Source organism: Astyanax mexicanus, chromosome 7 (assembly GCF_023375975.1).
Source record: "Astyanax mexicanus isolate ESR-SI-001 chromosome 7, AstMex3_surface, whole genome shotgun sequence".
Lineage (NCBI taxonomy): Eukaryota > Metazoa > Chordata > Actinopteri > Characiformes > Acestrorhamphidae > Astyanax > Astyanax mexicanus.
Genome location: NC_064414.1, coordinates 18,698,205 through 18,712,498, shown reverse-complemented (window position 1 = coordinate 18,712,498; position 14,294 = coordinate 18,698,205). Strand labels below are relative to the sequence as shown.

Here is a 14,294-nt window from a genome sequence, read left to right as displayed (position 1 = left end):
TGTATACCTCACTCCAGCATATATCTTTCACATCCTCAATACATTTTTCTATGTTAAACTTTCTATATGACCTTTTTTAAATAACTATTGGTGCAGTTTTTGGCACTTTGGTTTTTCTCGTTATAGCCACCATGTACGGATCACTGCAGCCCACTGGCACAGACACGGCTTCAGAACAGAGATTTTTTGAATTTGTATAAATATGGTCAATACATGTTGATGTTTTTTTGGCTGCTCTATTTATAACCGTTCTTGTTGGCTCATTTACAATTTGCTTTATGTGACAGGTATTTAATGCATTTAACCATTTCTTTTTAAGTGGGCAAGACACTGATAGCCAGTCAATATTTATGTCTCCTAACAAATAAAGTTCATTTTTTTCATCTGACACTTTATCCAACATTTCTCTTATCATGTCTAAGTATTTATTGTCTGCACTGGGTGGTCTATAGCAACATCCTACAAGAATAGGTTTCATATGCGGTAGATGAAGTTCCAACCATAAAATTTCAAGTTCATTAGAAAACAAGTCAGTTCTTATTTTTACTGCAAACTGTGTCTGAATGTAGATTGCTATCCCACCACCGTGACTGTTCCTGTCTTTCCTGTAAATATTAAACCCTTGTATTTCTATTGCTTCATCATCAAAAGTTGAGTCAAGGTGTGTTTCAGAGATGGCTAATATGTGGATTTTATATTCATTTAATATTTTGGATATTTCGTGAACTTTATATCTTAAACTACATATGTTAAGGTGTGCTATTTTCACCCCTCCCTTTGGTAATTTTGTTGACGATAGCATTTTACTGTTAAATCCAGATTAATGTTAGTGTTTCATATGTCTGAGCTTCATCTATGTAGTTTTACACATTCTCTCTTTGTGTGTGTGTTCTAGTCCGTGTACGTACCACAGGACTTGTACCCCTTACTCCCTGACCACCCTTATGATGTGTATGATGTATTTTGTGTTACAGCCCTTATAAGCAATATACATATAAAGGAGTTGTACTTGGACTGTGGAGATCACATCTCTCCCTGTTACATTACACCACTTATTGTCAGTTTGATTAAGCAGTTCTCAGATCAGAGAGGAAAAGGACACCGATGCAGGCGAAACTCCCTCCCTGCTGGCACTGTGGCCTTTTCACCAAGCAGCTGCCAGGAAAGCCAAATAATACCAGAGGAAAGGGCCTTCTATAATTAATGAAAGGGCTCTGATCAATCTCCTGAGTCGCCCGGTAACCAAGACAAACGGAAGGCAATTTTTTCCAGTGCGTAGCCGGGTAATGAATCCTCTTCCTCACTAATCTTCCTCCAGGAGGCGCACACTAAAAATGATAAAGTACCAATTAGAGTGCTTTATTCCACAGATTCGAGTTGACTTCTAGCCCAGAGTATAAAGACACAAACAGTGCTGAATTTTCAAACACGGGCACTGCTGCAGCATGATGGGGGGTTTTGATAAGATACTTCAATAAGATACTGTGTAATCCAGTCGGGGGAATTTATACTGTAATTCTGTGATGTAAGAGACAGTCATCATGGTTTTGGATCACCAGCTGAAATGGAAAGTTAACTTAATTAGGGGCCTATTTTACCACTTACTCTGAGAGCTGCTTCAACGTGCCGCAAGAGCGCTCGAGTCACGGAAATCTAATCTGGGCTGAAAATGAATCCACAGCAGTGTGCAGAATTTTAATCACCCCCGGTGTTCTTCCGTACATTAAAGAAAAAGGAAAAAAAAAAGGTTTATAAGAGGGGATGTTAAAATAGTTTACTCTAGGGTCTGACAGTGGCTTTAGGTATGTTGAAGCTGGTCTTCAAACAGTACTTGTAGGGGCTTTTTTCAGAACTGTAAATAGAGATTCTCCATTAAAAGTGATATGTAGTCCAAGACCGTTTCCTTGTCGGGGAAACTGCACTATAGAATACAAACAAACAAAACTTTGGGTAAACCAGCTTAAACAAGCAGCGCAGTGCAGCTTTCAGCACTGGGGTCCCTGTCTGGGTGGAGTTTCTATGTTCACCTTGTTTCCTCCAGGGAACTGAAGATCAGTTAAAGGATATACTCTAAATTGTCCTGGTGTGTATGACTGTATGTCCAGGTTTGTATTGGCACTCTGTGCTGGGTCAACTCCTCAGTGCCCGATGCAGTCCTCCAGGTGGACAGTCATTTCCGGTTGAGAGTACACTGTGCGTGATTGGGTGGCGCTTCTCACCAGAGTGCATGTGGATGAGGGCTGAGTGTAAAACATGATTGTAAAGCACCCTATGGTGCCTAGAAAGGTGCTATATAAGTGTAACTTCCTTTTTTCAATCATTCATTCATTCACTAACCCCTTGAACTAAATCCTAGGTTAATTATTGAGCTATTAATCCTGAATCAGAAACTAGTGTGAGTTATCTGAAAAAAGCTTGGCTTAGTGTATTTAGTGGCATCCCACAGGGCTCTATTTTAGGGTCTGTAAAGCTAATGTTAAATATGGCAGTTTGATTTAGGTAAGTAACCCTGATGAAATGCTGCTTTCATGCATGCAGTGCTCAGACCAGAGACTGTAAAAAAGATGGACGCTGTGTCGCCGTTCCCATTCATTCAATGAAAATGAAGCCAAAATCTTCCGCCATGTTGGCGATCCTGAAACCCGAGTCTGTGCAGTAGAGACCAGAGGAGGGAGAAAGACTGTGGAGAGACAGCCTACTCATTTAAATAACCCCACCCCTGAGGGCTGCCTCCACAGTAATCCAGCCGTTTTAAAATAACCACACCTTTTTGAATAGAGCTGAATAACGTTTTAAAAAATGAATTCTGTGGGGATATAAAAATGTGACGGTTACACTAGCTGTTGCATTTAAAAAATGGAGGTAGAATTACAGTATATTGGAAAAAAATGTGTTTGAAAGTTGTCTGTTTTGCCATTAAACCCATGGGGATGGGTGGGGTTACACAGCTTTCTGCAACCGAACAGCAGGGAGCGCCTGACCTGTGGTGGCTTCACTTTTGAGAGATGATGCTCTGTCCAGCTATATACAGTCTATGGCTCAGACTGCACAAATATGGTTGTAATTGTTCTTTAAACCGTCTACAAATATGGTTTTTATCCAATTTACAAAAAAATAATGATTTTATGTGGGTTTTGTTTGCTGACCAGAAAGTCAAAAAACTTTTTATTAAAATCTACGTATGCCAGAAATTGGGGCCGCTTTAGCATTATGATTCCCAGGCTTAATCATCAAATTAAATTTATGTCTGGTTCCCAGGCTTTTCTAGAGTGAAGCATTTTATATTGAAACACTTTCATTTATTCCTAATCATCTATTATCTTTTGTTCTTTGCTTGGTATCTTTGGTATCTTTTTGAGTGTTGGTTTGCCAAGATGTTCAAAGCCGTCATTTGTCTGTCAAAGCTGTCATTCTGGGGAAATAATTCGCTATTTTTCCTCATCGTTTGAAAGACTTTGGTTTTGATCTACAAAGCAGAACATTTAAAAATAAAAAAAACCCCGCTAAATTTAACTACTGTCTAGTGTGTGTGTATACAGAACAAAAATACAAACGCAACACATTTGGTTTTGCTCCCATTTTTAATGAGCTGAACTCAAAGATGTACACTAAAGGCCTTTTTTCTCTCAAATTTTGCTCACAATTGGGTCTAAATCTGTGTAAAGCTGTGTAAAGACTCTAAAAAGCCTAAAACAGACTGAAGTCTGACACCCTCTCACATCTAAAGACTCGTCACAGACTTTTTAGTCACACAGAATAGTCACAGGCTAATTTTGCAAAGACTGGGGATCACTAACTGCAAAACTGCAACTAGATTTTTTTTTTTTAGATTATTTCCCATTATGCGTCTGGTGGAGTTTACATACAATACATATTAAGTTACAAATAATGTGTATATCAATACTGTGATTTATCAGAGACTCACAGCTTTTATCCCCATCAACAGTTTATTTTTCTGCCACAGTTAGTTCTTAATATTTTTTTATAGAATACATTTTGTGTTCAACTCGTCCTGTAAGCTTCATTGCCGTTTTTTTTGCTACAACCCTGTAGAGCAAAGAACCACAGCTTCGCTGCTATACATTTGCCATTTTAGATAGAACTAATGCAATAAAGAACATCATTCTTGCAAAATGTGTATTTATTAAACTTGTTTGTATTAAAATAATACAGCACAAATAAATAACTGTGCAAAATAAAATAATTTTAAATATAATGACTTTAAAGTGCTACTTGTGTTTAAAATACTGTACATATTAAAGTAAGAACCATATAAGACCTATTAACTGCAAAATGTGTTCTTTTTTAAATCGTTTGTAAATAGACATGTAAAATATATTCTTGCCTCTTCTATTGGTTGTTGACATTGTACACTTTCAATCCTAACCACCTTACACTGAATGATCGAGAGGACGCGACTCGACTCGACTGCAGCTGGACTCTAATACCGACCTTACACCTAACGATTTTCAAGCGATTTCTCAGTCGCAGACACATTTCCAGAGTCGGGATAAAATCTACGATAAAATCAACCGTGTTTAATATTATCACAAGTCTTGAGACTTGACTCACACAAATAGTGATGTGAACAATGTCAACAACCAATAGGAGAGCTACAGGAAGAGGCAAGAATATATTTCACGTGACTGTTGCAGTTAATATATCTTATATGGTTCTTACTTTATTATGCAGAGTATTTTAAACACAGGTAGCACTTTAAACTCATTATATTTAAAGATATTTTATTTTGCACTACTTTGTCTTATTGTGCAGTCTTAATTTTAATACAAGCAAGTTTAATAAACACATTTTTCAAGAATGTTCTTTATTGCATTAATTCTATCTAAAATGCAAATGTATCGCAGTGAAACTGTATTTCTTTGCTATACAAGGTTGTAGCAAAAAATGGGGTAATAAAGCTTATAGGCGTTGAACAAAATTTATTCTATCAAAAAATATCAAGAACTGTTAATGGGGACAAACGTTCTAAGTCTCTGATAAATAGCGTTTTTTGTACCTTAATATGTATTGTATGTAAACTCCACCAGAAGCATGATGGGAAAAAATCTCAGAAAGAATATTGTTGCAGTCTTGCAGTTAGTGATGGTCATGATTTTAATCATGAATTTATTCCGACTCTCTGCATTAGTAAGCACATCTTCTATGCTGAGATAAACCATCCACCAGCCACAGGTGTGGCATATCAAGATGCTAATTAGACACAGTGATTATTACACACAGGGCCGCTGCTAAGGTTTTGGAGGCCCTAAGCATAACTGGTCAGGGAGCCCCCCCCCCAACTATACACTAGAAGAGATTTATAAAAGTTTTTTTTTATGACATACTCTAAAGAGTTAAAGAAAACAGGGGATGTTACAGGGTCACTATATGCAAGACGGCATATACTGTATATTCCTTTAAGTTTGGAGCACAAACAAAAGCAGCGTTCGATTAACGCTGCTCTTGTGTAAGCAGTTGTTTGTTTTGGGGGGGGAAAAAAAGAGAAAAAAAATCACAGCACAGATTGTGGATATGACCATGGTTAAATGAACAGCTACTTTCTGTTTGGTGCTGGAGAGATCTCACTTTATTGGTTATTCAATGTTTGTTCAGTTTTAACATTAAATATGGTTGATATGGTTTATCAGAATGTTAAGACAATTAAAAGCCTCATCATCCTCACCACTGAGATTATAGGAGTGCTGAGTTCCTGATTTTATTCCCATATAGGTTATTTATCTATGACAGTAAAATAACTTGACAAAATGTCATTTGGTGTTAGACCAGCATAGACACAGTTAATAATACTAAATAATACTTCACATTACTTCATAGTACATATTGAACCCATTGTAGTACCCTCATAAAAATAAAGCCAAACACTATGGACTTATGTGAAATGTTCACAGGCTCTTCTCTGAACAGTCCTAAAGTTGCACCATAAAAGCCATCTACATAATACATATTGAACACATTTTAGTACCCTTATAAAATAAAGGTGTTTCAGGTGGTTCTACATGCTATAGAAGAACACGTTTGTTTCTTTTTAAATAGAGAGATGTAAATTTGTAAGACACTTAAATGAGAACTCAAATAAAAAGACATGATAAAAGTACTTACCTTTGATTAATAGCACACCTTCGTTCTCTCACAGCGTTCCGAGATCCAGAAAATTTAACAGTTTGTCCAAACACCCTTCAGACTGGGTGACATGGGTAAATCTCTTTTTACACCATTATCCTTAAAGCAGCTCCACATCTCCTTGCTAGACTCCAGAGAGCCCCGACATTTAAAACAAGACATTAGAAGCTTATTAAAAAACACTGTTTAAATTCTATAATGCTAGCTTTTAGCCCCGAGCTCCTCCATTACTCCTGGCACCGGCTGCTACGTATGCGGAGTCTACGTAGACTCTAGGAGGTGTGGAGCTACTTTGAGCTGGATATGGTGAAAAAAGTGATTTATCAGGGCAAATTATGCTCTGTGTCACCCAGTCTGAAGGCTGTTTGGACAAACTGTTAAAATTTCTGGATTTCGGAGCACTGTGGGAAAACGGAGGAGTGCTATTTATCAAAGGTAAGTACTTTTTATCATGTTTTGCTAAAAGTGTATTTTACATCGGGGTCTCCTTTAAGGGTGTAAGAAATAATTTTTTGTTCAGTTCAGTTTTTTTTATTTTGAACCAGAAGTAGTTCTCCTGTGGCATCAATTAAAGATCCATTTTCAGCACCTTTATTTCTGAGAACTGAGAAAAAGCCCCCTCTTATGAGCAGACCTGAGTTGACTTGCTCTCCGGCTGATTCAACATGAATGCTCCTAACAGTGTGACCACCTGGAGGCACTCTAAGATTAGAACCAGCACAGCCGCCGGTGTGACCACACTGACACCACTGACGTCACTTAAAGCTATAGGATGCATCAAAACAATGTCACATTCACACACTTTGAAGAATCAAAGTTTAAAATAGTTTTATTTGTTTTAAAATATACATCAGTTTACAAATTGAGAAAATAAAATTAGTTGAGTATAACAGTCTTTTCTGTAGTTTTTCTTTTCTATTTTTTTTTTCTCTCTCTTTTTTTTTTTTTTTTTACAGGGGGAAAAAAAATAAGTCATTACACACGGTGTCGCTACATGACCGTGAACGCTTTTTACCTGCTCGAGTGAAATTTAAAGGAAATTCTTTCTAAAAAAGCCATGGAAGAACAGACGTAACACACAGCAGGAGTGTAGAGAGAGGAGAAAACAAACCAAACATATAAATGAGCTCAAGAGTGTGAGGAAAGAAGCACCATATCGCTACAGGTAAACCCAGACACAGACAGGTGTGGTTTGTGCACCGAAACGATAGACTGACTCGATCCACAAACACAGCCAAACACTAGGGATGTACGTGAAATGTGCCTGAGTCATTACCTTAAAGCTCACAGGCTCTACTGTCAACATTCCTAAAATTGCACCATAAATGCCATCTACAATCAAATTAAAGGGCACCTCTGAAAGCGTCAAAGGAGTCACTGGTGCTTACAATCAAGCGCAAGAACACCTACAAAAACAAAGGACAAAATGAACAGTTAAATGCAAAAAAAAAAAAAAAAAAACACAAGAAAAACAATATGCTGACGGAAACCGACAGAGGTTACTTACAACTGAGTGAACAACAGTTCGACTGTGAAATGAGGAGGAGAACGCTTTGGTATTGGAACCAAGTGTGTGTTTCTACACAGCAAAGAAAAAAAAAGCAGAAAGAAAAAGAAAGAAAACGGACCACATTTGGAATATTAGACCGTCTACTGGATAAAGGACAGTGCGTAAAAAAAACAACAAAACACTGGACTGGATATTTGAACACTGGTGTTGCATTTAGATTAGACAAGTTATAAACTTATAACAAGTGTGAATTTTATGATACCTGTTTTTTTTTTACCTATTTAACTGAAATAAACCTACAAAAATGTGTAAAATGTGCACACACACATGCTGAACACAGTGATCAAAGGTAAACGTGTCAATCAAAGAGTGTGTTTACATGTCCTTCATAATCCAATAACTGCAGAACATCAGACCATCAGAGTTTATCATTCATTCAGTCAACCTCTAAATGTATATATATATAAGTGTCATGATTAGGGGTGTGCCTAGTGTACAGTTTTTTTTTATATCGTCAAGAGTATCGCTATGTTGAAAATACCATGACATATCGTGATATTACTTTAGGACCATATCAACCACCCGTAATGGGTCAATAATTGTATTTCTGCTTTGCAACCAGCCAATAAACTTCCAGAGTAAGATCTGACATCATAACTCCTAAATCTGCTAGACAGAAATAATCAACCAGAAGATCTTCGAAAGTGTTTGTGCACCATCTTGCAGGTGCAGTTGTTAAAAAACTGTCTGGTCCGGTAGCATGGTCTGTTTTCAAGCATGCACAGCTGAGAAACCCAAATATACTCAGAGAGTATAGCTAAGAGTATACATGGAATATAATCACTAAGCTACAAGCCAACTATCTGGGCATCATCATCTTATTTCTAAATCTTACTTACTCTGATCTAAGAAATTGTAGAATATTGTTGCATACTGTATGACTACTTAAATAATCACATAACTGCAGGAATCAGATTATGAACGAATTATTAAATTCATGTAAACACACTCACAGACTACAGTAGGTTATACTGAAGGTCAAACAGATGAAAACCATGTGCTTCCCTTGTGGATGCGACTGATGGAAAAGGGGGGAAAAAAGAAAGGAAAAAAAACAACATTTATTCTTCTCCCCTCCTTCGCTCAGATCTCTCAGTCAACATTTCGCTGGCTTGGCGCTCCAGGTCACCTTGGATCAAAGAAGAGAAGCGCCAGTCACTGACGCACTCGATTACAGTCACGATAGGCAATCATTAAACTTGCAGCAACACCAGATGTAAAAGCCTATTTATACACACAGTACATTAGACAAGAGCTGCACATCTTTTCTTCTTGACTTTCTTTTCTCGTATTTGCGTGAGCTTTTGTCTACATCCCATCTGATGAAGCTATGAAATATTTAGGAATTTCCATTTTCATTCGCCAGGCCCTGACAGACTGTTCTCCGTCTCTCTCTCTCTTTTAAACATCAGCGAGCTATTTTGGAGCAGGATAAAACATCAATTATTCAGCGCAGGGGCTCGTTACAGCTCGACTCATTACAAGCTGTTACAATTACATATGGATGGGAGACGGAAAAAAAGAAAAAAAAGTACAAGAAAAAAAAGAAGGACAGAAGTGGAAGAACAAATGGATGAAAAACGAGGTGAACAAGCATGGATTTGGGAGCCCTTCCGTCGCACATTCTGTAGGTCTCAACAGAGGAAAACGGAGCTGAATTATTGAAGGCCGGGAGTGCAGAGTGTAGTGCAGACTGAGACCAGTCACGAGGTAAATACATGCAGTATGTCTGTTACAGAGTGTTATAGTTAGAGTGGCTGAAGTCTCAGGGCCCTTTGACTAGAATAATAATAATAATAATAATAATAATAATATGCATTCGACCACGGCTAACGGCCTGATATGTCTTATGCTCTCAAGTCATAGTCAAGTCTTGGATCCTGATTGCACGACAACCCGTTCCCTTCGACGCTCAAGCTTAAACTTGAGATAGATACTGCACATGATCAGCGTGTGTCCATTTCTCCACAACCATAAACGGAATTTCTGAATGTTCATGTTCAGAGCCCAGAGTGTAAGAATAGAAAATACTTGAAACACCTAGTTACCAAATTATGACTATATGATGACACTCATCTTAAAAAAAAAAAAAAAAAAAAAAAAAAAAAGTTGCACCCAGAACGAATCAACTGATGGAAATGAAGTGACTGAAGTCCTGATTTTGTCTTTATGTGTGGAGAAACTGTGATAAATCCCAACATCAATGGTCCTGCAACCAATGGCCATACCGTTATAAAATTCCAACAGGACAATGCTCGTCCACATACTGCTGCAATCTTAGATTACCCTGAACACAGATACTATGCCATGTCCAGCTGCCTTACAATACCTATTCCTGATCCAAAATGTGTGGGATGCACCATTGCAATGGCATGCAATTTTTTTTTTAGGAACCTCTAGAACTTCATGTTGAGATGTCTGGCGTGTTACACACTACTTCTGTGTATGAAGCATAACGAATATGACGACTATGAAGAGTTTCCCATATCAGGCTAAATTTTCTTCATTATTGTTCCTGTTAACTTTTTTCATTTCATTTCATATAGCAATCCAACACTACCTTATGGGTAAAACCATTTTTTATGATGAGTGTAATCAAAATGCATACAAACCAAACAGAATGCGTGAAGTAGTACTTTAAAGGCAACATGCACAGTGTCCCTACTGTCTTCAGTGTATAAAACGAAAATAGCTGTATAAAAATGTCAGCTCAGACATCTGACACACGCGGTTCAAAAGGACTGAAATGTCTGAAAATACTCTTCGACAGACCTTGACAACGTTAACAAGGCTTGAAAAAAGAAAGAAAAATAACTTTATACAGTCAGACAGACTGATTAAGAAAAAATATAAGTGAGAACACACAAAAAATGAGAACATGACAAACATGAAACATACTGTAGGTACTGTAAGCAAAAGCTATTGCTACAATAAAAATAACTACATTTTTAAAACTAGGAGCAAATAAAACCCTGTTTACACCTGGTCACTTCATCAGTCTCAAGTATTAGAATTATATCTGGATGAAACCAACAAATGCAAAAAACTAAACCTTAGCAAGTGAAATGATCTCATTTCAAGGCAATTAATTATTTTTTTAATCTGATAAGAATATTTCTAGAATATTTCAATAATATAATCTAGTTATTCTGATTTATGTGCCCTTATTTAAGACAAAAAAACATTGATTTTTTCCATATTTGTTTGCATAATATAGGCATATATGTCTCATTTTACATATATTTTCTCTAGTTTTTGCCAATGTTTTTTTTTTTTTTTTAGGGTGAAGCCACTTTAAAAAGAGATACAAATCTGATTGCCCTATCCGGATGGGATTAGTTTCTCACAGGGTCCTGGGGTAATTTTCTTTTTTTATTGTGATTTTATTCCCGTCCGGAACGACCATGTATGTGTTTTTCTTAGACGTCCTCTTGCAGGCTGAATTATCTACTGTTTTTCGCTGAACTCTTTCGCTGAATTTTAGTCCCGTCCGGACTCACATCTCTGAGTTTCGTTACCTTGTGTTTAATAAAATAGTTGGTTGTCCAGTGCCACGCACCGTAATTACACTTTGGGCCCCTGTTTCCACGGAGATCCACGTAAACACAAAAGTGAGTGGAAATGGAGGAGCTACTGAACTGAGAAAGCCAAAAAAATGTTTTTTCAATTGCAGTCCAGATGCAATAGTTTTATCACTGAGTAGAAGTGTGAAATAATTTTCACAGACGTCCCCCTGTGAAACTAATCAGATAGGGCTTTTCACACATTTCAGCCACAATTATGTGGCAGTTTACAACCAAAACACCAGAGTATATATACAATTTCAACCAACAGTCAGATTTTAGTCTGAAGATGCATTTGTCTATCAAATATTAATGTGTGTGGTTAAAATCCTATTAGGATACAGATCCGATATAATTCACTTTAAGTGACCAGGTGTAAACAGGGTCTAATCCTTTTCATTAAATTCAGGGCTAATACCAATAATAATTTCCCATGAACAGAGACTCAGACTCAAATACAATAAGAGCAGCCAATCAGGAAGCTCACACTCTTATTTTGTAGACTGTAGGGCTAAAGGAACTGCCGAACTGATCACTTTGTACTTCAATTCAACTTCAAGTCTCATCCTACAAAAGCAGTGCGATAGAATTTTGATCAACTAATCTACAGAACAATTTGGAAGTATTTCAAAGTTACTGTATGCATAGTTCCATGTAAGTGGCATCGAGTAAGTACTGAATATGGCCTCCAGCGACAATCAGCTGATTATTGATAGCAGCTTAGAGAACACATTACTGGCCATGCAATGGATGACGACAAATAGCAATACAAACTTTGTGACGTTATTCTGTCCAGTTCAGAATTCTACACACAGTACAGAGTTGAGTTGTTAAGTTATTAAAGTCAAATGCTGCATAAAACTGCATTTTAGAATGTAGTAACGTATTGCAAAAAAATACTGTGAAGTATCTAATTGGAATTAATTTGTTTGAGGGGGGGGTATTATAATTAACATAATTAAAACAAAGACATAGACAGCTTAGCAATTCAACAATATCACACATCAACAAATGCTCACTGTGATGTGGAAAAGAACAGGAAATTATTTTACTGCTCTCAGTCAATTAACCAAAACAGATAAATACACACCAAGGACAAAATGCTTGCCTTAATTTTTCTCTAAATATCAGTAGTCAAATTAAAGCGCATGAATTCAAATCACTGAAACAAATCTGACACTGAAAACAACAAACTAAATAAAATCCATAAAATGTTTCCATAGTCGAGTTGAAACAACGAAATGAAAAAGTTTTCAGTTGAGTTGAGAATTACAGTGGTAGATCTATGAAGAGAGGTTTGAAGAATTTGTCTGCGCAGTAGAGGTTTTCCACTAGTCCACATGAGCTGAAAGTAGATTCAAGGAGTAATACTTCCTCTTAAAGGGCAGCAGGGAAACCCCTCAGTCAGAAAAAGGTCAGGCACTGTAAGTCGAAGAAAAAGAATCCATTCGATTTTATGAAACCTGCATCATCCCACCCATACAAGATCACTGCGTCTGCTGACAGTCTGGGCACCGTCTCCTCCTCCATGTTCACCCTTAAACTAAAGAGAGGACCCTTGATTTTGTTTTATGTGCTATTCCAGTTCCTGACAGCAAAACAACAGCAACTAGTTCTAGTGCTATTCCATCTCCCTCATTTACAATATTCTGGCCACATGCAGACAAAAGTCTTAGTATGGCTATATCCTGTGGTTGTCTTCTCATTTACGCCACACCTGGGAGTCTGGAGACCGTTTTTTCCCACCCTGACAATCACATTCATCTGGAGCACTGTTACACTGATCCAGGACGTCTCCTGGACAATTTAGGCCGACTCCTCAAGATGCTAGATGCCACCTTAATCCACCTCTTTCGCAAATACCACACTGAAGTAAACGTCTTGTTTCTGAGAAGAGTTACAGTAATGAAGCTGCAAAAAAAAGGTGACCACAACACCATTTCCTTGCCTCCCTTTGTGGCCTGCTAAGACTTGTGATTGCTAGCAAGCAGAAGAGTTTTGTAAGAGATCAGAGGTGTCCTGTAAGATATCTCAGTCCAGCAAGTTTCCATGTTCTTGCGCTCTGGTAAGGCTGTCCTTGCGGTGCAGGTGATGGACTCCCATTCTTTTGGGGCTCTTGTGAGGTCGACTGGAACCGCTCTGGTGGTGGTGGTGCTGACGTTGAGACGGTGGCTTGTCTGTGTAATCCTCAAGACCAGCGAGGACCCTAGACCCAACGACAGGAAAATCCTGTGGCAGGACATCCCGCTCCTCAGTCAAGCTGCTCGCAGACCCGACATCTTCGACAAACTCTTGCCTCTTTGCAGAAGCTGGACTGCTTTCTACCATAACCATCGTATCACCACTGGCGCCGTCTTCATTGTCAGTGCCCATCAGCAAGTGTTCACCCTCTTCCTGGGAGAAGTCACCTCCGTAGTGTCCCCGCTTGGAGCGCAGGTCTGCCACGCTGCTGGTATCCGTGTCCAGGCTGGACTCTCGACTTGCAGTCCAGCTTTGAGCAGAGGAACCTTCTTCCCCATCTGAGTAAGCACCCCGCATCATTCCGTGGTCTGCGGCACCTCTCCCTGATTTGCTGTTGCGACTCCTGTGGAGTTCCTTTACCGTCTCGCTGCTGAAGGATGTGCGGTTGATCAGGGTGCCCTCTGAGGAAGGCGCCATCTTTTCCACAAACATTCGTTGCCAGTTGGCGAGCAGGTCCTCTTCAGAACTCCCTGAGCTGGCAAAGGCACTCGGTGGCTGCGGGGGACTGCTGAAAGGGCTGGACTGGCTGGAAAGAGGGTCGGTGACGTCCGTCTGCTGGGGGGTCCGTGGGAGCGATGCATGTCCTCCACCTGAGGGCAAGAATGAGATCACTTTTAACAATATTGAACATCAGATCTTTTTAGGTACAGTCCAGTTTGCAATTGCCCAATAGAACATCAAACCTAATCAATATTATTTAAAAATAATTATTACTACCTTTATTATATTTTCACCTTTATTTGGAAGACTAATTACCCAACCAGCTTATGAGAACTTTA

At 38.4% G+C, this 14,294-nt stretch overlaps 1 protein-coding gene across 2 annotated transcripts in view; it reads right to left on the bottom strand.

Annotated features, from left to right (window-relative positions):
* Positions 1-6,952: 6,952 nt before the first annotated feature.
* tjap1 (tight junction associated protein 1 (peripheral)) overlaps positions 6,953-14,294 on the bottom strand; it is a 95,276-nt gene continuing 87,934 nt past the window's right edge. For both annotated transcript variants that reach the window (XM_049481202.1, XM_049481203.1), the window contains one exon: positions 6,953-14,105. In XM_049481202.1, the coding sequence (XP_049337159.1) occupies positions 13,306-14,105 (800 nt within the window). In that variant the 3' untranslated portion in view covers positions 6,953-13,305. The remainder of the gene's footprint in view (positions 14,106-14,294) is intronic.